We start from the raw sequence: 22,319 nt of genomic DNA on the forward strand, positions 1-22,319 counted from the left end.
TATAACTAAGCGGAAATCGGAATTATTTTAGATGAAGCTGTAACATCCACGAAAAGAAAAGAAAATATTTAAATTGACGTGTCATAAGCTTTGTATAAAGTATATAACAAGACATATCATTTACTCAGACCAATGCATTAGATATGACAAAAATGGGATTAAATTTAGCGCTTTTCAATTTCCCAATGTTAGAGATTTGTTTACACCACCTGTGGACACGATTTTTCAGGACAATTATATCCTTTTTAACAAAGACTTTTTAAGAGCAATTGTCCTTTTACATAAAAACATATACTTACCTATGATTAGATAGTGGGGAATTAAGAAGATGACTTCTTGCAATGCCCCCCACTTCTTAAGACAAGTCAGCCAGTATCTAATTTAGTCATAACGTGCTTTAAAAGTGACTGTTGTTGGGGCAGTTACCAAACTCTTGAAGTGTGTTCCAGGGGTCTATAATCCTTATGGCGAACCAATTTTCTTTTAGTATTGTCCTCCAATGACTCGGTTTTGTTAGTTTCAGCTAATGGCCTCTTGATTTGTTCTTGTTCATTTGAAAAAAAAAATGTATAAGGGACATCCTCGTAACCGTGGATCAGTTTGTATGTTTCAGTCATGTCTCCTCGCTTTCTTCTGTTTTCTAGTGTCTGCAGGCCAAGTTGTGCACACCTCTCCTCATATGATAGATGAGATAGTTCCGCAAATAATCTGGTTGCTCTTCTCTAGACTTTCTCCAATGACCTAATGTCCTGTAACAAATAGGGAGACAGGCTTGAGCCCCATGAACAAAGTAAAGTTTCTATTAATGATACAGAGTCGACTGTTGGGTTTGGCAGATATCTTGGAGACATATGCTGAGGAGTTCAGGTTTGCTGTTACGATGATGCCCAAATCTTTTTCCTGTGTGGTTTTCTGCAGCGGACTCTGGTTGAACAAGTAGCCTGCCTGTCGATTCTGATGTCCTATATGCATTGTTTTGTGTTTATCCACATTAAATGCTAGTAACCATTTCTCACTCCACTCCTCCAATCTCTTCATATCTCTATGAAGAACATCTATATCAGCTTCCGTCTTGATGTTCCTTTATATTTTTGCATCATTCGCAAACAAACTGGCAAATGATTCCAGGTTTTTCACGAGATCATTTATGTGCACGAGGAACAGTACTGGGCCCAGTACCGATCCCTGAGGAACTCCACTTACAACTGGTAGCCACTCTGATCTTGCATTTCTGGTTTTCACACGATGGTACCTCTCACTGAGGAAGTTCTTGATCCACGCCAAGATCCTGCCATCTATGTCCATTATCCATATCTAGGTCGGATGCAAAAAAAAAAAAAAAAAAATTTAAAATCTTAAAGACCTGTATCAAGTCACCTCTGAGGCTACGCTTTTTTAGGGAAAACAGATTCATGTGCTTAAGTCGATTTTCGTATGATTTATTTTTGATATTTGGAATCAGTTTTGTGGCTCGCCGTTGTACTTTTTCCATTGCTTTTAGCTCGGTGAGAAGTCTTCTATGAGGAACTCTATCAAAAGCTTTTTCGCAGTCTAAATAGTTTATGTTAATGCATATTTCCTCATCCACTGCATTCACGAAGTCATCAAAATAACAAAGTATGTTGGTCAGGCAGCTCTTCCTAACTCCTGAAACTGTGCTGCTCCTCAACGATGAGGTTATTATTATGAAGATGGTCTACTAGGCTCTCTTATTATGCCTTCTATTAGCTTTGACAAAACGCTAGTAAGTGAGACAGGTCTATAATTAAGGGGTTCTGTTTTACTGGTTTTTTTTTTTGTAAATAGGAGATATATTTGCTCCCCTCCAGTCATCTGGGACCACACCGGTCTCCAATGAGGTTTTAGATATGTCCAAAAATGGGTCGCAAAGAATTTCTGCACATTCCTTGAGTACCAAAGGTGACGTAACTCCATTTGGTCCTTGAACTTTGTTACCATCCGGTCCCTTAAGTTTTTTCTTAACACCTTCCCTTGTTATTGCGATATCTTATTGCAGTTTAGGTCCTTGGAAAATAGAGTCTAGATCCAGTGATGGTTGACCGACATCTTCCCTCACATACTCGCTATTAACTTACATGAATCTTGCATGGATGATTTCCTGCAGGAAGAGGCTTATGCCTGTGACTCCAGATCTACATTATCAACTCAACTTGTAGCAACGTGTTGTGGATTATCTTTGCTTTATAATTGTACTTCAGTTCTTGATAAAACCAGAATTTACAAAGTCTTTATTTTATTTTGATAATGCGCCTCTTTTGATAAACAATTTCATTGTGATTTGCATTCATCTTTGGCTCGCATTTTTTCCACCCTACGTTATAAATGCACATCACTAGATTTAGTGAAACACTTCCAACATTTGCCCTCAACATTGCTAACATTTTCTTTGCGCAATATGCGATCCAAAAAGATTTGCGACTTAGTCTGCCGTGTGTCCTTTTCATAACTCGTGAGTCCTATTTTAAGATGGGACTCGGAGTCAATAATTTGGGAAGTGGCAACTCAATGTTTACGTTCAGTGGTGTGGAGCGACAATACACGTGTAGAGGAGTGCCGAAAGTTTATTACGATGAAAACTGCGAAAAAGACACAAAATTCTAACCCAATGAAAAGAAAACTGGGTAAGAATAAGAAGAAGCAGAAAGTGCCTGGGGCGAAAAATAAGAACAAAGACCTAAAGGAATTAAGTGTAGATGACATGTTCTCGTATGTCCAGGATGATGAGGTACTGTTATTTCGATGTTTACTTACTTACTTACTTGGTTTACTTGGTGTTGTTCTGAGGTTGATCCCTCACAGTCACGGTGATCCGCCGCTGAATCCGGTTCTGGCGTCCCTAGCTAGTAGGTCTACTTGATCCGGGATGGAATTTGAGGCTGCCCGACAGTTCACTGTATAGCCTGGTACCGGTGGTTCATCAGGTAAGGACGATAAGTATCTGTCCAGTCCAGCCTTGAATGTGTCCACCGTGCAGCCTGTTATGTCTCTTATTTGTTTGGGGAGTGCATTGAAGATCCTCGGCCCTTCGTGCCCCAGGCTGGCAGCAAGTAAAGTCTTGATTCGCTCTGGGGCTTTGGTTGGAAGGGTTCTTCTTTTGCACTTTCGCCCTGTTCGTTTGTTGTGTAGTGAGTGCAGTGTAGAAGAGTTTGTGGGGTCTGGTGTATGTTTTTCTAGGATCTTCCACAGGTAGATTGCTCTGTACCGGTCTCTCCTTCTTTGTTGGGAGAATAGATTGAGTTCTTTGAGGCGGTCCCAGTAATTCAGTTCCCTCATCCCCTGTATCTGACGGGTGAAGCTTCTTTGAACTGCTTCTAGTCTCTGGATTTCCCCTTTTTTATGGTATTTTGTGATACAGACTGTTGTAGATTTTCAAGTCATGATTCATTAGTGTTTGCCAGAATGTTTATTCGTGGAATCCATATGAGTAAATCCAAATTACTTCTAGGCAACATCGGTATATTACTATATATATATATATATATATATATTACACACAGGAACCCACAGTCAGAGAAAGAATAAACTTCGAATAAAGAAAAATCTTATATTTCGGCTATCAACTGTAGCCCTCTTCAGGAAAGTACTTTCCTGAAGAGGGCTACAGTTGATAGCTGAAATATTATAGGATTTTTCTTTATTCGAAATTTATTCTTTCTCCGACTGTGGGTTCCTGTGTGTAATTTACAAATCAAATGTGCTACTACATTTCTGTTTAGAAATATATATATATATATATATATATATATATATATATATATATATATATATATATATATAAATATGTATATATATATATATACATACATATACATATACATATATATAATGAAGATGGGATAAGTCAGAGTTCTTCTCGAATGAGGTAGGCAGCCAGCACCACCTTTGGCAAGGTGTTAGAGTCGGTGGCAGAGATTGACATTACATGGATGATGAGGGTAGTCACCCAGGATAGCACCTTGATTTGAGCTTGAGCACGATCATACAGGTGACACCACACCACGACTTGATGGCATGGTTGATAGAGTTCCCAGTTGCCACTACGGAGGTCCAGGTTCGAATTCTGCCCAGGGCTGAAAATAATTTTGGTATTGCTGCGCTGCGAGTCATTACTCCAACTCTCGTGGGCGGGGAGTTGGGGGTGTGTGTGAATGTAAGGTCATAGACATAGTATTACCCATAGATTGGTCATATATGAGTTCTGAGCTCTCTTTCAGGAAGGAAATGGCTGTCGATCTATATATCTTGTACATACACCTTGGGATGCAGTTGAATAGATAGTCACATATAAGATTTGTTATTATTCTCATCTAATGAAAATTATTTAATAGAAAATTGTCTGAAATGTGTAATGATAACTGTTTCCTGTTATGATGATAGTGTAGTGAAGTTGAGCCATATTTCTCTCTCTTAACTATTTTTTTTCCTCCTACCACCTCCTCTTCCTCCTCCTCCTCCTCCTCCTCCTCCTCCTCCTCCTCCTCCTCCTCCCACCACCACCTCCTCCTCCTCCTCCTCCTCCTCCTCCTCCTCCTCCTCCTCCTCCTCCTCCTCCTCCTCCTCCTCCTCCTCCTCCTCCTCCTCCTCCTCCACCTCCACCACCTCCATCACCTCCAGTTAGAGGTGAAACCAGTTATATAGTATGATGTATGGAGAATGGAGTAGTATGAGAAAGGCCTTGCTCAACTGTAGACTAATTCATTAATTGATTGGATGATGCAGGACTTACTCTATAATTTCTGCATGATTTCTATGATTTCTGCATGATTTAAAGACTTATTTTATTATTGTAGGATGATAGTGGAAGTGATGATGACATGCTGGAACCCACTCCTGCAAAGGATGACAATATCATGAAGAAGGGTGCCAAAGAAGATGAAGAAAGTGAAGGTGAGTTAATGACAGGTTGCAGATTTTTATTTATAAAAATGGATGTAGTGTCTTTTCCTTCATTCAGGGCCAGATAAGTACCTGCTAGTGGTGGTTCTATAAGGTGAGTAGTACCTAGTGCCAATCTTCAAAAGCTGTCAAATCTCTCTCCTGCATCTGGAGGTGCCTTAGTCTATGACACTTGGTCTCTAGGCTGTACCCAAGGTCTCTCAGTCAGCTTCAACTCTTGTTTCCTCCACCTTTTCATGTAGGAAGAGTGAACAACTGGTGACTACATCCTTTCAAGAGGTCTGTGGAAGGACCTGAGGACTATTGATAGCCTTTGTTAAACTATGGGTTATCAGTCAGTGAAACTCAATCCAACAGTTGTTATCATATAATTATTTTCAGTTTTATTTTGTGTTTCACTTATTTAGTTACTTATTTCTCATGTGGGATAATCATCTGAGTTCCTTCAATTTCAGAGGATGAATCTGAAGAACTTGATGCCCCAACAAAGCTCAGCAGAAAAGAGTACCTTGAAAAGTTGAAGAAAAATGATCCAGATTTTTACAACACAATAATGCAGTCAGAAGATGTCATGGGTCTCCAGAGCTCTGATGATGAGGATGATGATGATGATGAAAGAGGGGGAAAGATTTTTCAACCTCCAGAAGAGCTTGAGGTAAACTAAGGACAGATATGAACACATGTCTTGAATCACAATATACATTGCTCACATATAGGGTTGATGAAAGAGCACTGGGATGGTTTGGACACATAGAAAGAATGAGTGAAGAAGCAATAGTAAAAGAGGTGGAGGGAGTGAATTTGAGGGGACGGCCAAGGATGAGGTGGATGGATGGGGTGAAGAGGGTGTTGAGCAAGAGGGTAATGTCTGCTGAGTAAGGAAGGGAGAAGACAGGAGATAGGAGTGAGTGGAGAAAGGTTGTGTATGGATGGTGCTGTGATGCATGGGAGGGGGTGGGTGGGGAATTTAGGGAGTGGTAATGTGTGAATGATATTTTGATGCAGTCTGAAGGGATTTTTCCCCCGCTTCTCTTTTTCTGCATGTGTTGTGTCATGCTACATTGCTTCTGACCCAGGGCATTGGGCAGGATACAGGGATAACCAGTAATCCATGAGCTAAGATGAGAGGTGGGAAAAGGTGGTGGATGGAAGTGGAATGAGATGGGTGGTTGTGGGTACTTGCTTTTTGATTTGGCTACCTCCCAGGTAAGGGGGAAAAAGCCCTTGGTATACAGACATAGATATATTGACTGCATGATAAGTTTAATTATCAGTCTTAAATACTGGATATACTTGTTAAAGAAAATATAAACATTATTATATAGTAGAATGTTGATTTGATATTATGGTTGGCACATAGCTACAATAACTAAACAATTCTACTATTTTCTTCATGGAGCATTGGGCAACTTTTTCATCTCCATCAGGCTCAACCTGTCAGTTATAGATTGGGGTTGTGGGAATGATACCAGGTGATTTTAATCCATTGAGGAAATCTAATAAACCTCAGAGTGAGGAGATTACACCAAAAGGTATTTAAGTGTGACTAAATTTAACAACTTTGCTCTATGCATTTGGACTGTTGGGCCAGGTAACACTCACTTCTAGGAAATGTAGAGAAGTACAGGACTCTAACCTATGAGTAAGAGGATGCAAGACCTGCATACTTATGATTATGCCACCAGCACTTGAAATTAATAAATGAAAATGGATTGTGTTAGACCATTGTTCTACTGTATAGGTAATATGGATTATAATTCTATAATTTGTTCTAGAAAATTAATTGAGTGGCTATGCTTACCTGTTTCTGAATACCCTAGGAAGATAGTGATGTTAGTGATATAGAGGAAGAAGGTATGCAGAAAAGAGGAGACAACATGGTCACAGCTTCAATGATTAAAGATTGGGAAGAAGAACTTGCAGGACCACAGTAGGTATTTCTGTTTTTTGTTATGGCTACTGCAGGATGATTTTATGCAGGTTAGGGGCAGAAAAAAAATTGGGTAAAGAGTTCTTAAGCCCCCCTTTAGCTCAGTCATAGAGGTGAATGATATTGTGTGGTGTTAGCCAATTCTATAAGGGGCTTCTTTGGGTCAACGAGCTTAAGGGAATATAAAAGATTATGGGAATTCATTTGTGCTCATATTTTTGTATTGATTTTTTATTATGTATGAACTTCAGTATAGGACTTTTTGTTTTTGATAAAAAACTTACTTGATTAAGTCCTCATTTTGCAAAGCTTTCATAAACCACACTCGTGTTGTACAGTTACAACTTGGAATAGAACTCGCTTAACGAAGTTTTCAGTCATACATTGTGTAGTTACAATCTGCATGACATCATTATTGTATAATTTAGGCTATCAGTCTTATGACCAGGCCATTTGTGTTAATTACAATGAGTAGCAGCTGCAAGTGATATTTTTCTCATTCCTTCATGTCTGAGGCCACTGCTCATGTGAAGCACAGACAATGAGTTTGCACTATTGTATCCTGAGAAATGTTAGGTTAAATAGAAAAAAGTACTTGCTGCAAAATGTGTGGAAATTTATTTATTGTCTAATTTTTTGTTCCTTTTCTCTCCCTCGTATTCTTTCTCCTCCTCTTCATTATCTTTCTCCTGTTCTTTGTCTTTAACTTTTCTTCTTCATCTTCCACTTCTGCCTCATTCCTCACCTTTTCTTCTTCCACCTCCTTATGCTGTTCCTCCTGCTTCTGCTGGTCCTCCTCTTCCTTCTCCTCACCATCATCTTCTATGGTTATGTTGGTTCTTATCATGAGTTAATTGCACTTTAATTAACTTTCAGGAAAGTTACTCATTTACATATTACCATAAATGCACGTTTGATTCTCATCATTTTTATTATAGGCCTTTGAATGCATTTCGGGAAGTTGAGCAGGCCTTCTTGGCAGCTATTGAAAGTATCAAGGGCAGTGAGGAGGAAGCGGGTGCTGGACTCTCAAGCAGATATACCATTGAAGGTCCACAAAGTAAGTTAAACAATTTGCTATGTTTGTAAAAAGAGGAGGAGGAGGTAAGGCTTTTTATTATTATTATTATTATTATTTATTATTATTATTATGATTATTATTTTTATTATTTTATTATTATTATTATTATTATTATTATTATTATTATTATTATTATTATTATTATTATTATTATTATTATTATTTTATTGAAAAAGCATACCTGCGAAACTAGTCAGGAATAAACTCAAGACTAAGACTCCTGTGTTTCCTATTCCGCTTACATCAACCTGTCAGAATGTCTCAATATATATATATATATATATATATATTTTATGACCTTGCACTTGTGGCTGAGGATAGATTGAAGCTGGATATTGAATAAGTGAAAATGTACTGGAGTGACAAAGTTGGAGTAGAAGGTATAGACAAAGACCTGTTCCATGAGTGGGGTACACCAGGGATGAACCAGAAGCAGTGCTGGGAAAGTGTTTAATGAGCAATTTTAGCATTTTGTAAGTGGGAAGGAAGGAGAGGTATGTGTGAGGGGAGGGAAAGAGGTGGGGATTTTTGTCTTGTGGCGTAGCCATGTTACATTACACGTAATGGCAGATTGGGTGAAAAAAGTACTTTGGTTAGAAAAAAAATGAGATACATAGTTTTATTTTATTATTTTTAATTAGGTATTACCTAATATGTGTGAGTAAATTTTGACGCAGCCCGAAGGGATTTCTCCCCGTCCTCTCCTTATATGCAAGGGGGGACGGAGAGGGGGGGGTCGCCGATTAAATGAAGCGGCCTTGCTGTGGATGTGCTGTGTCTTGCGACACTGCTTCTGACCCAGGGCTGTGGGCAGGGTGCAGGGATGACCCGTCATCCAGGAGGTGCTCAGATGAGAGGGAGGGTGGGAGGGGTGTGGAGTGTATTTAGGGATGAAATGGGTGGGAGTGTTTTTATGCCTTTCCCTTTTTGGCTACCTCCCTTGAAAGGGGGAAAAAGCCTTGGTATATGTATGTATGTATGTACCTCAAAAACTTTGGTGATTGGAATCCACCCCACCCCCACCCCTGATCTCTGTGGGAAGAATGTTTGGATTGAAGTTTATGATGTATTAGTTTATGATGTATTAGTTTAAAGATGGAGGTGATACAGTTGAAATTGATTAAGAGAAATCTTGGACCCAGTCTGAAGGCTGTTCATATAAATGGAAGTGAGGAAGTCATTGGGGTTTGAAGATGGGTTTCAGGAGATGACTGGTGCCCTTCTTGTAGGACCACTACATGCAAGTACCTGTTATCAGTCCCAGAGGCATATTATTTTATTTTAACCCCTTCCATACGGTGCCGCACACGTAGGCGTCATGGGGAGCGAGTGTATTCGCGAGGCTGCCATATCGGCGTCTTGATTATATTTATTGTAGTCGCCCCTCCATAATGACATTCTTTCTAATTCTTTTGTAATCGCATTTTCTATGGTTATCAAAATTCACGGGTGAAGAGAGAACGATCGATATAAGCGGTGACTATATTTTATGATGCGAGTATTATTACAACACGTCGTACGGCTGGCATTGGCTGCTGCCACCGAGATCTAAGTCCATGACGCCTACGTGTGCGGCACCGTATGGAAGGGGTTAATCAAGTCCAGTGGAACAGGAAAGAGAATGCAAAAGATGGAAGTGAATGCATGAGAGGATGGTGCAGCCTGAAAAAAAAATTCTCGTATGCTTTATGACTTATGCTGGGTGGATGGTGATAGGGGTTGCCATATGATGAAACAGTGGGGGGTGAATCAGCTCTAGCTGTTGAGCTCTGCTGTGGAAGAGCTTTGCCTCACTGCATTGCCTTTAACCTATGCAGTGTAATAGGTCAGGCATGTCCTTCATCCTAGTGATGATGTGGGAGGAGTCCTTAAATTCAGTTTGTATTTGATGAGGATATGCTTTGACTGTTCTACCCCACTTTTAAGGGGGGAAAGGGGGCTTTAGTGTATGTGTGATATGTATGTATACATCTGTATGTGGAAATTGAAAAAAATCCATGTTATTGCTTGAGATATTAGGACCTGTCTGTGTTGTGATCAAGATTCTGTATTAACTAATTTAAAAAGTAAAATGGTTAAGGTCATTGGCTTATTGAGGAATTGTTTTTGTGGACAGTATTTAACTCCATGGTGCGGTTATGCCTGAGGCATGTTGCCCCAGCACTCCAGAAAATTTTGCAGCTGAAGAATCCAAATGATGATCCAGCCAAGAGCAAGCGGTGGTGCAAAATGAGGAACTACATCAAACCATACCTTAAGGATCTAGCGATGGTTTGTGTATTTAATTGTTTTGTAGAGCATTTCATGTAATTTTAGGGATGAATTGTTGGAATTGATATTGCCATTTTCTGTTATTACTCTTTAGATGATAAGAGGTTGAATCACAAAAAGTTATTTAGTGAATTTTCCATTTCAGTTCTTTAGGTTAATATTAGAATTGATAAATTTATAATGATAAAATCAATAATCTTGAAGAATATTAATTTTTCAAGAACTGTTGATATGTAACCAAAGTAATTTATTTGTGAATACTTATGTTTAAAAGAATAGATAAGGGATATGGTATTCAGTCAATCAGTTGTTGGGTCACTTTTTGCTGACTGGAAACTTATGTTGCTGCATTGGTGATGACCTGGGCAGTATGTGAGAGACAGGGATGACCCTTCATCCAAGAGGAGCTAAGGTGATGAAAGGGAAACAAATGGATGGGAGTGGTTGTATGTCTTGGCTGGCTACCTTCTTTATTAGGGTGAAGAAACCTTTCGTATATAGGTAGGTAGATAAGAAACCTACAGCCCCATAGGCAAGGTAGATAGAAAACCTACAGCCCCACAGGCAAAGTAGATAGGAAACCTACAGCCCCACAGGCATTGGCAAGTCCTGATGTCTGTATTGTAGTAGTACGGAGCTGTGTCACTAGCCGATAGTAGTAGGAAGGAAGCTTGCACTGGTTGTTTGCTTTCCATATATTTCAAAAGTGGAGGAAATGCAGTTAAAGTTGATTAAGGGTTCTTGGGCCCAGTGGATTTGGGATTGAGGACTCATACATAGAACTGTCATTTTATTAGTGGAGTAGCCAAGTCAAAGCATAAAGTAATATCCATCCAAAATCCATTTGTTGTCCCTTCCATCTTAGCACTGTATGGAAAGATGGGATGTTGTTAATGCAATAGTATATTTATAAAAAAAAATTGTGTTGGTCGTTGGACCCTGCCATGAAAGTACTGTTTTGCTGCATTGTCTTTGACAATAGCAGTGTAGCAGGGAACAGGGATAATCTTCTAAGAATAAAAAATCTCTTTGATATATATCTTTGATTATAAAAGGTAGAAGGTTAAGTAGAATTTTATATATATATATATATATATATATATATATATATATATATATATATATATATATATATATATATATATATATATATATATATATATATATATATATATATATATATATATATATAATGAAGAACTTAGGAGGGTCAAGTTATTGTTTACTTTAACCATGATAGGGTTGGAATTTGTATAAAAAAGTTCTTATATGTAAATGTGTTTTTTCCCCCTCAGTTGTGTGAGAGAGTGGCAGAACCAGCCATTGCAGAATCGGTTCTTAGTAGAGGCATCATTCCACTGTTAGGCTATTATGCAGGGCACCCAAGTGTGTGTCGGGTACTCCTTAGGCGTCTGATCACTTTCTGGGGTGTAAGCGACAAGAAGATTCGTGTGTTGGCGTTCATTGCAATCCTCAGGCTTGTTAAGGCACTACCACAAGATTTTTTGGATTGGACTTTAAAGGTGAAGTACAATTTAGTGAATCAACTTTTAGAATGGAAGAAACATTTCATTAATGGTTTTTAACAGATTTGTGCTTCATGTATTACATATGCACTTGAGAATTGTGAAATTGTGTCCATAATTAGTACTGAAATATTATGTCTTCCACAGAGGCTGTATTTGTCATATGTCCGTAACTGCCGCTTCACCTCTCCGTCGACATGGGGGATGATAGACTTCATGCGGCTCTCCCTAGTAGAGCTGTATGCTATGGATCACACCTTGGCTTACAGACAAGCTTTTGTCTACATCAGGCAAATGGCATTCCATCTTCGTAATGCCATTATGGTGAAAAAGAAAGTAAGTATGAATCACATAGTGCAGTTCATCCAGTCAGCCACTGCCCACAGAATTAGGTGGCTAGTCGTATGTACATGTACACCAAAAGGTTTTTTTCCCATTATAAGGGTGGTGGCTGAATGGTTAGGCATGGGGGAAGGAAAATCTTCCCTTTGATTACCATTGCATGTTTCTTTCACTCCTTTGAACTTGCCATGCAAAGATTTTACCTCATCCCTTTCCAAACAATACTGCTGGTATATCCCAGGTACACCCATCTCAGGGAACAGATCGTTGCCATAATCTGTACATTCTTCTTTAATGTATACATGAATCCTTCTCATAATTCCATAACTATGGCTTTACAGAAGCCATATTTGAAGATGTTATGTGCAAAAGTATATTTTATTGGCAAAGAGAGAGAGAGAGAGTGCGTGTGTGTAGTTCAGTGTCATTCAGAATGATGTCTTGTTTTTTATTCCATATCTCAGAAGGCCTAAGAACTTGTAAAGTGGTTGTGTGATGCAATCTTTAGGCTTTATTCACACAATTGCTTCAGTCACAGTATGTGTGTATGTATGTATGTATGCGAATATTTGGAGGGGTTGCTGGTTACCTGATGGTCATGGATCTTTTCAAGAGAGACCAGGGGCAACAGATTGATTATTGTCTTGAGGGTTTTGATGGACAAGGGTGTTGTTTAATGGTTGGTTTCAACTTGTTTATTTTGTGATCATAATATGTGTATATGTGATATATATATATATATATATATATATATATATATAATATATATATATATATATATATATATATATATATATATATATATATATATATATATATATGTGTGTGTGTGTGTGTGTGGATTATGGATTTGGGAAAGGCTTATGATGGTAGACAGGAAGGCACTCTGTGAGGTATTGTGGATATATGGGATGGGAGGAAAGCTGTTAAGAGCAGTAAAGAGTTAACGAGAGTAGTAGAACATGTATTAGAATCAGAAATGGAGAGAGTGAGTGGTTTGAGGTTAGGTGGGACTTTACCAGGGATGTGTTATGTTGCCTTGGCTGTTCAATTTATACATGGATGGGATAGTGCAAGAGGTAAACACAAGGGTAATGGGTAGGGGATAGGAGATGGTTAAATATAATGGAGAAAAGTGGGAGATAAGCCAGTTGTTTGCTGACAACACTGCTTGTGGCAGGATCAGTGTAGGGATTAAGGAAGTTAGTGACAGTTTGGAAAGGTGTGCAAAAGAAGGGAGTTGAAGATTAATGTGGGTAAAAGCAAGGTGATGAGATGTACAATGGGAGAATGTGGCAGCAAACTGGAATTGAGTATTAAGGGAGTGAGACTGGAGGAAGTGAATAGTTTTAGATACTTGGAGGTAAATGTGGTGGGAAAGGGAGGAGTTGGGGTGTAGGTAGAATGTAGATTGAGAGAAGCGAGTAAATGCCTTGAGGGATTAAAAAGTGTAATGAAAAATAGACATTTGGGAATGGATGCTAAGAGGAAATTATATGAAGGGGTGATTGTGCTGGTAGCACTGCATGGGGCAGAAACCTGGAACATAAGAGAGGAAGAGTTTAAATGTGTTTGAGATGAAATGCCTGAGAAGTATGGTAGGGCTTACTAGTCTGGATAGGGTGAGAAACGTGGAGGTGAGGGGGAGGGCAGGAGTGGAAATGGAATTGGGAGATGTTGAAAGAGTATTGAGATGGTTGGAAGACATGTGAAGAAAAACTAGTAAAAGAAGTGTGAAAGGCAGACATGGAGGGAGTCAACATGAGGAGGTGACCAAGGATGAGATGGATGGATGGAGTAAAAGGGGCATTGGGAAAGAGGGGAATGTCTGTTGCAGGAAGGAAAGGAGAAGACAGACAGGGGTGAGTGGAAAATGGTTGTGTATGGATGATGCCATGATGCATGGAAGAAGGTGGATGGGGGAAGGGGGTGAGGGAGTATGTATGAACGTACCAAAGGGGTTTCTCCCTGTCTTCTCTTTTTCTGCATGAGGGGACAGAAAAGTGGAGGTCACCAATAAAATAAAGCAGCCTTGCTGTGGATGTGCTGTGTGTTGCTACATTGCTTCTGACCCAGGGCAGTGGGTGAGATGCAGGGAGGAACTAAGAAAAGAGGGAGGGAGAGAGGGGTGGTGAATGGGAGCGGAGTATGTGGGGATGAAATGGTTGAGAGTGTATTTTGGCTATCTCCTTTGGTTTTGGCTATATATATGTATGTATGTGTTGTGATGTGGGGTGAAGCTTGTAGTAGATGTCTGAGTAGTATGCTGTTTGTGTAATAGAAAGACTAGAGCAATTTTTTTTGGCCTGGGCCAGGGAACTGGTAATGGTCCCTTGGAACCACATCTCGCAGAAGTGGGGGTTGATCAACACATTTGCATTCAGGAGGTACCCGGGTCTTCTCCTTCCAATTCTTCATCCTCTTCCGGTTGACAGTGCCGCCATTTGCTTGCACGTCATGTAGCTAAGATGGGAGGGATAATGAATGGGTTTTTGGATGGGTGTAAGGTAAGTATGTGCTTTGACTCGTCCAATCTTACATCCACATAGTAAAAAGTCACCTTGATGTTTTGCAGGAATCAATACATTTCTCCCACAATCTTGCTGATATATTTGTTGGGTGACAGATTTTGTGCATGTTTTAATTTGTTTGTTTTATGAAAACCTGCTGACCCAAGTATAAACAAAGTATTTATGGTACATTATTTTGTCCCGAAAGTCTTCTTGGTATTTAAAGTGATTCATGCAACTGTATTGTGTGCTTGAGTTATTTGTAAACCATCTTAATTTCAGGAGAAGATTCAACTGGTGTATAATTGGCAGTTCATCCATTGTCTTCATCTCTGGGCAGAACTCTTAGGCAAAACTCATCCCAGTGAAGCCCTCCAAGCCTTGATATATCCCCTAACACAGGTGAGACACATTGCTGTAACCTGTTTTGCACAGAGGCACCTGGGGTTGTTTATTCTTATTAAGTGCAGTCAGATCTAATGTTTTGAATTTGAAAAGTATATGAATATTGCCATAGCTCTTGAGCCATTATCTGATATGTTCAATGATATTATTGAACTAGGTACGTAAATATTGGGTTTTAGTTTAAACACATAAAATGATGTGATATGATTTCTTCTTAGAATTAGTAAAAAAAAGTATAATATTACTTGTATTGTTTTGTAAAATGTTTATCAAAAAAATGAGCCTGTACAACATGTGAAAATCAAGGAGAGGGTTAAGATTCAGTCACAAGTTATGTTGGAAATATTTTGCATAGTTGTAGCTATTAATATATTTTATTAATGCACTAAGAGTAATGCTTTTGACCCAGGGCAGTGGGCGGGATACAGGGATGGCCCATCATCCATGAGCTAAGATGAGAGGGAGGAAAGGGTGGTGGATAAGAGTGGAATGGGTATTTGGTTTTTGGCTTGGCTACCTATCTTGCCTCCTTTACTCTATAATTCAGCTCCACCTCAACTTCATGTGATTTTGTACTCGTATGTACTCTTGCTTAAAGAGGAGTTGAGGAAGGAAGGGAGAAGGCAGAATATAGGGGTGAGTGGAGAATGGCTGTGTATGCAAGGGAGTGGTTGGGAGATAAGGGGGGCCTAAAGAGTGGTTATGTGTGAATAATATTTTGATGCAGCCCAAAAGAATTGCTCCCCATCTTCAATGTTATTGCATGAGGGGATGGAGAGGGAGGTCGCCGATTAGATGAAGCAGTCTTGCTGTGGATGTGCTGTGTCCTGCTGCATTGCTTCTGATCCAGGGTGATATGTGAAATGCAGGGATGACCCGTCATCCAGGAGGAGCCAAGATGATAGGGAGGGAGGGAGGGGTGGTGAATGGGGGTGGAATGGGCGGGAGTAGAATTATGCCTGTTGACTTTGGCTATCTCCTTTGTAAGGGGGAAAAAGCCTTTGGTATATATATTTACCTAATTGTAAATACATACCAAAGTCTTTTTCCCCCTTACAAGGAAGGTAGCCAAACTCAACAGGCATAATCCCGCTTCCACCCATTCCACCCCCATTGTATATATATATATTTTTAAATCTTGTATTGTAGTTTGGTAATAGAAAATTATATTAATGATGTTCTTAGGAACTGAGAGTCCTGATAAAAACAATATTAACTGTTTTCATTTCCATTCAATCATTTATGATGGGATTATAATGTAATGACAGAGGCTTATTTATTTGTTTCTTTGCAGATTGCAATTGGCACCTTGAAGCTGCTTCCCACAGCAAAATACCATCCTTTGACTTTCCACGTGTGCAATATCTTGACGCAGCTCTCACGAAGCACTGGCACTTTCATTCCTGTGTTGCCCTTCCTTTTGACTGTAAGTGTAATACATCATGCTTTGTATCTTGTAGGCAGTGGGACAGGGATTACCCATCATCCAAGAGGAACAAAGGTGAGAGGGAAACAGTGGGTGGGAGTGGGTGTGTGCCTTGGCTGGCTACCTTCTTTATAGGGGGAAGAGCACCTCAAGCACCTCAGTATATTGCTAGATAGTCCTCTTGGAGCCTCTCCTACCTTCTCTCCCTCCCTTACTCTGACAAGTTGCATCCTTCAATCATTAACCTTTTTAATACAAGTAGAATATTCCTGTGCAAGTGTTAGGCTGCCTGATATATGATGATTTGATGTTGCATCACAATACGTGCATTATAAGATATAAAGTTACAACTGTAATATTTTCCTTTCAATCTTTCACCCTGAATATGGATAACTGCGGAAAATGTGATTAAGCCTGTTCACAGAATCCAGGGGTCACTCAGCTATAACTTCAAAGTAAAGATAATCAGGATGTCAGTGCTGGCATCCTTGCATGCCCACTCACACCTCATGATGCTGACGTTGGTGTCCTCATATGCTGAGGGATGCATATAATCTATTCCTATAGATGTGTGCTGGTGGTGTAATCAGATGCATGCTGGTCTTGGATTTGCTTAACTGTGGGTTCAAATCCTGCACTTCACTCTGACTCCCAGTGGTGATTGTTACCTGCCCCAACAGTTCAAGCACAGGGTAAAGGTGACAGATTTGGCTGCACCTATGCACCTCCTGGCTCATCATCATTTTCTCCCTATAACGACAGTATATCAGCCATTTCCCATTAGCTTTGCACTGAATTGTTTTAGTTACATGTGGGTAGGTATGGGACTTAGTTTTATTTATGAAGTTATAGATTTTCCGATAAAGTTTTGGTCAGACTTTTTTTTTCTTCCAGGTATTAAACGATACAAACTTGAACAAACAACATAAAAAGGCCTCAGTACGGCCATTCAATTGGTTGTGTATGCTCAAGCTGTCAAAGTCACAAGTACAAGAGTCTGCTTTTAAAGATGGGGTTGTGGACAATGTATATGATGGTATGATTTCATACATGGCAGCAGAAAGTGCTTCAATTGGCTTTCCAGAATTGGCAGTCCCTGCAGTACTACAGGTTAGTGCTGATGTATCCTTTGCATTACAGGACAACACAAGTCACATTATTGAAGATATGGAATTTATATCTCTTACTCATCCATATTGGGTTCAATAAATTTTGCTTTTTTGTTTACTTTTTTAATGTTTTATATACTTTTCCAATATTTATTCAGCTGAAAGGATTCCTGAAAAAATGCAAAGTTCCCAACTACACCAAGAAGGTTAAACAATTAGTGGCCAAGATCACAGAGAACAGCAGCTTCATTGAAGAGCGAAGAAAAGGTGTCTCCTTTTCAATCAGCGATGTAACAGCTGCAAAAGAATGGGAGGTAGGTTGCACTACCTTTTCAGTAATACACTATAGTATTAGAGTATAGCATGGACCAGTTGCTTTGTGTCAGTCATGGTTCCAGCTCTGAGATATATCCTGAAGGTTTGTAGCAGCCTGAGGGGATTTTTTTGTGTTTTCTATTTTTGCATGAGAGGATGAGGAAGGAGGATTGCTGTGTAAATGAAATGGCTGGCCCTACTGTGGATTTGGTGTGTCTTGTTGCATTGCTTCTGACCGTGGCAATGGGTAGGAGACAGGGATGCCCCTTCATCCACAAGGAGCTAAGATGAAAGGGAGAGAAATGGGTGACGTATGGGAGTGGGATGGGTGAGGGTGGGTGTATGCCTTGGCTGGCTACCTCCCTTATAAGGGGGAAGAAACCTATTAGTATATAGATAGATTTGGTTTAACATCACAAACTCCCCCTATCGGGAGGCTAGGATGGTGCCTCTTATAGTGGACTTTGTGGTATGGAATTTAATGAACCATGCCCTTGGTGCAACTCGCCCCGAGCAGGGTTTGAATGGCCATCATCTTGACCTTCACCACGAGTAACAACACTAACCCGTTTGGCCATCAAGCATCCTATATATAGATAGATAGCCTTGTAATTGTGGTATTGTGCAATTATAGTAAGGTCATCTGCATATAGATAAGAGGGAGGGTGGAGGGAAGTGGAGTGTATTTAGGGATGGAATGGGTGGGAATGATTTTATGCCTTTTTCTTTTTGGCTACCTCCCTTGTAAGGGGGAAAAAGCCTTGGTATATGTACAGTATGTATGTATGCATCTGCATATATGAGAGCTTTGATGTTTTAAGAACGTAAGAGTGAAGGAGACTGCAAGAAACCATAAGGCCTACACTAGGCAGCTCTGTATCCATCACCACCTGCCATCCCCATCCATAAAGTTGTCTAATCATTTCTTAAAACAACTGATAGTTTCAGAGCTTACTACATGGTTACTAAGTTTATTCCATTCGTCGACCACCCTATTAGTAAACCAATTCTTGCCTATTTCCTTTTTAAATCTAAATTTGTCCAGTTTATAACCATTACTGTGAGTCCTGCCCTGTTTTCTAGATTTGGGGAGAAGGTCATGTGTAAAAATGTTAAACAGCACTGGTGATATTAGCACTCCTTTGTGGACATTGGTGTAGTTTTGGTCGTAGACACAAGTTGGCTTTGAGAAATCATATCCCCTGCTAACAAGATAGTTTGTCATCTATTTCTTGAAGTTAATAGAGAGAGATCTTCAGTTTAATCTAGAGACCAAATGTCTGATGGAGGAGAGAAGGTTAACAGGTGTTGAAAAGTGACACCCATAATGGGTAAGTCATATATGGTGGTCTGGCAAGAGGGACAAGAAAGCTGCCCATTTTCAAAATCCATCAACCCCCTCATCTCCATTAGGAGGTCTGGTACTTGGTCTCTAAACTGGTCCCGAAATTTCTCTTTAACAACTTTGACTATATTTCTTACACTTTTTCATACATGGAGAGCTCTCAACCAATAACTGCTCTTTTCTCCATACACTTTGAGCTGGTGATATTGAAACAGTTCCACACTGATGCAACATAGACAGCAGGCCAGATCTTTTCTAAGAGAGATCTGTTAGAGATTCTGAGGACCATTGCCAACCACTGTGGGGCTGCAGGTTTTCCGCCTAGTGGAACTTGAGGCAACAATTATCAATTGATTGAAAATGAGAAGTTTTGCTATCTGTAGTTAGGGAGATATGCATGAAGTTTTTGGCAAAAGTTAAGAATGTCTTAGGCATTTATGGATTTGGAGAAGGCATATATGATAGAGTAGACAGGAAGGTATTTTGGGAGATGTTGCAAATGTATGGGATAGGGAAGAGAGAGTGCAAAAGATAGGAGTGGATGGAAAGAGGTTGTGAATGGATGAAAAGATGATGCAGCTTGAAGGGATGTACTCTTTAGGTCTAAATTATTTTGGGCAGGTGAGAAGAGGAATTACAATTTGATGAAGCTATCTGTCTATCTATATACCAAGAACTTCTTTCCCCTTATAAGGGGGGTAGCCAACTCAGTCATGCACCCACTACCACCCATTGCACTCTCAACCTCCACCCTTGTTTCCCTCTCATCTTGGCTCCTCGTTTATGAAGAGTCATCCCTGTCTCTTTGAAGAAGCAGTTGGGGTAAATTAGCTTTAGCTGTTGGAGTTTGCTATGGAAAGCTGTGCTTTGTTGCATTGCATTTGACCTGAGCTTTGTAGCAAAGGACAGGGTGACCCTTCTTACCTGAGGTGCTGAGATGGGAGGAATGACTGAATGGTTTTTATTTGCTTATGTTGTCAGGTGTGTTTTAACTTGGCCACTGCCCCCTTAAAAGGGCAAAAGAGACTTGATGTACATATAATGAGTGTGTGATATTTATAGATTGCAACCCGGCAAGCTGGTACTCCGCTAGAAAAGTACTACAATAGTTGGCGTAAGATCCGAGAAAAGGAACAACTACGTGGTGCTTCTCAGTCGAATAAAATGGATGACTATGGTCTACCAGTGGTGAGAAGGAAAGAGTTGGAAGAGAAACATAAAGCCAAAGACAAGGAAGAAATGAAAGAGCTCTTCGAATCTGATACAGATGAAGATGATGATGATGATGAAAGGTTAGTAAAATTGGTAGTATAGCATACATTTAGGTAGAAGTATGGACATTTTCATGTTGGTATTACAGGGTATGTCAAAACATCAAGAACTATTTCTTTTATATGTAGAAATGATGAATGGTTATCAACTTCAGTCATCATTGATACACTAAGATACCCCATATCATGGTTTTTAGTACAGTTGAACTGATTAATTGGCAGACAGCTGGTAATCATTTTCATTGGCAATCTGCCATTCTTGTTCTTTGTTACTCTTGGTAATACTGGACCAAGAACTCCATGGGTGACTGAGATATTGGAAAACATATTGGAAAGTGGTGAGATATAGGTAAATGTGGTGAAGGGAAGTGTCTTCAAAGATAATATGGGCAAAGGTGAAATTGGGATGGGAGATGAGGGATTTTGTAAGAAAAGTGAAGAATGTATAGAGACTGGGGAGGAATATAAGTATGGTGTTAATAGATCTCAATATTGGAGGAGATGAGCAAATAGATGGAGTAGTAGGGAGTTATCGAGTCGTAAGAACTATCATGGAGAAATGTTAGACGTTGATGATAGTAAATGCTGATTTAGAAGAGACAGCTATAAGTATATATAGGAAAGGATGGAGAGGAGGGTAGTTGAGAAGGTATTAATGTACAATATAGTGATATGATATGCAGAGGGAGGATTGGAAGAGCTCTGGATGTTGATGCTTACAGGTCTTTATAAATCGGGTAGAAGGGAAATTGAGAGTGTAGTAGAGGGGGAGTAAAAGGGTGTGAGGTAGAGAAGTACTGAGGGTGGACAAGTGAAATGAGAAGGGAAAGGAGAAAGAATACCAAAAAACTGAAAGATTTGAGGGAGGTGGTGAGGGATAGGGGGGGAGTATCAGGGGAACAGTAGAAGAATGGGTTACTTTCAAGGAGGAGAGCAGTTATTGGTTGTTAGTTTTTATGTAAAAAGTGGAGAAAATACAGTTGAAGTTTATAGAGAACTTGGGCCTGGTCTAGAAACCAAATGAGCACCTCTGCATGTATAATGGAAGTGAGTCAACAGGTTTTGAAGATGGTTGGCAGAGAGACAAGTCTCTCTGACACCTAGCTCAAATTTGGTCTTGCATGTACAAGAATGTATATTTAGATTTATGTAATGAACTTTTTTCAGGTTCCTGTCCAAAAAGGGTAAGACACAAAATAAAGAGGTAGAAGAAGGTGATGATGACGATGATATTGATGATGATGACAGCATTAAAGATGATGAAAATGTTGAAGAAAGTAACATGGATGGTGAAGAAATTGATGAAGATGAAGCTCCTCCAGCAAAGAAAACCAAGAAGGCACATAAAATTGAATCAGTTTCCATGGATGACATGAATGATGATAAAGAGGGTGTCAGTGGTGATGTTGTTCAGGAATTAAGACTCTCTGACTTAGAGGACGAGGATGAAGATGATGACGACTTTGGGGTAGGAAGTGATGATAGTGATGAATAATAGTAGCAACATTTGGAACAAGTAAGGAATTATAATATTGTTACTAAAGATTTTTTTTATATGATTAAAGTTTTAAAAGTGAACATTTTGTTTTTATCATTGATGTTACCAATGTCCTCACCCTGTGACCAGGGGACAAGTACCACCACATTTCCCAGTTTGGTAAGTGATGATGATAATGATGATATGGTTTAACGTCACACTCCCCCTTATCGGGAGGCTAGGACAGTGCCCCTCACAGAGGGCTTTGTAGTGTGGAATTTAATGAACCATGCCCTTGGTTCAACTTCACTGGTGGCAGGATTCGAACCGCCCTCACCTTGACCTTTGCCGCAAGTAACGACGCCCTAACCTGCTCAGCCAGCGAGGTTCCCAG

The 22,319-nt window shown here is 39.7% G+C and overlaps 1 protein-coding gene across 1 annotated transcript; it reads left to right on the forward strand.

The window, feature by feature from the left end:
* The first annotated feature begins 2,522 nt into the window (after nt 1-2,522).
* Nucleotides 2,523-22,026, forward strand: Noc2 (Nucleolar complex protein 2). Its single transcript, XM_076200503.1, has 14 exons — nt 2,523-2,746; nt 4,812-4,908; nt 5,373-5,572; nt 6,738-6,847; nt 7,786-7,907; nt 10,045-10,199; nt 11,495-11,722; nt 11,873-12,061; nt 14,860-14,979; nt 16,277-16,408; nt 17,303-17,518; nt 17,676-17,831; nt 20,240-20,469; nt 21,616-22,026. The coding sequence occupies exons 1-14, from the start codon at nt 2,591-2,593 to the stop codon at nt 21,941-21,943; spliced, it is 2,439 nt and encodes an 812-aa protein (XP_076056618.1). The 5' UTR covers nt 2,523-2,590; the 3' UTR covers nt 21,944-22,026.
* Nucleotides 22,027-22,319: the final 293 nt, after the last annotated feature.

The sequence above is a fragment of the Oratosquilla oratoria genome, chromosome 17 (assembly GCF_046742065.1).
Source record: "Oratosquilla oratoria isolate Oo_2021 chromosome 17, ASM4674206v1, whole genome shotgun sequence".
NCBI classification, from domain to species: domain Eukaryota; kingdom Metazoa; phylum Arthropoda; class Malacostraca; order Stomatopoda; family Squillidae; genus Oratosquilla; species Oratosquilla oratoria.

Excerpts from the sequence above, each read along its gene's own strand:
- Noc2 (XM_076200503.1), top strand. The coding sequence starts at position 2,591 with ATGAAAACTGCGAAAAAGACACAAAATTCTAACCCAATGAAAAGAAAA. Across the intron at positions 7,908-10,044 it reads TACCATTGAAGGTCCACAAA|TATTTAACTCCATGGTGCGG; the intron begins GTAAGTTAAACA and ends TTTTGTGGACAG. Across the intron at positions 17,519-17,675 it reads CAGTCCCTGCAGTACTACAG|CTGAAAGGATTCCTGAAAAA; the intron begins GTTAGTGCTGAT and ends ATATTTATTCAG.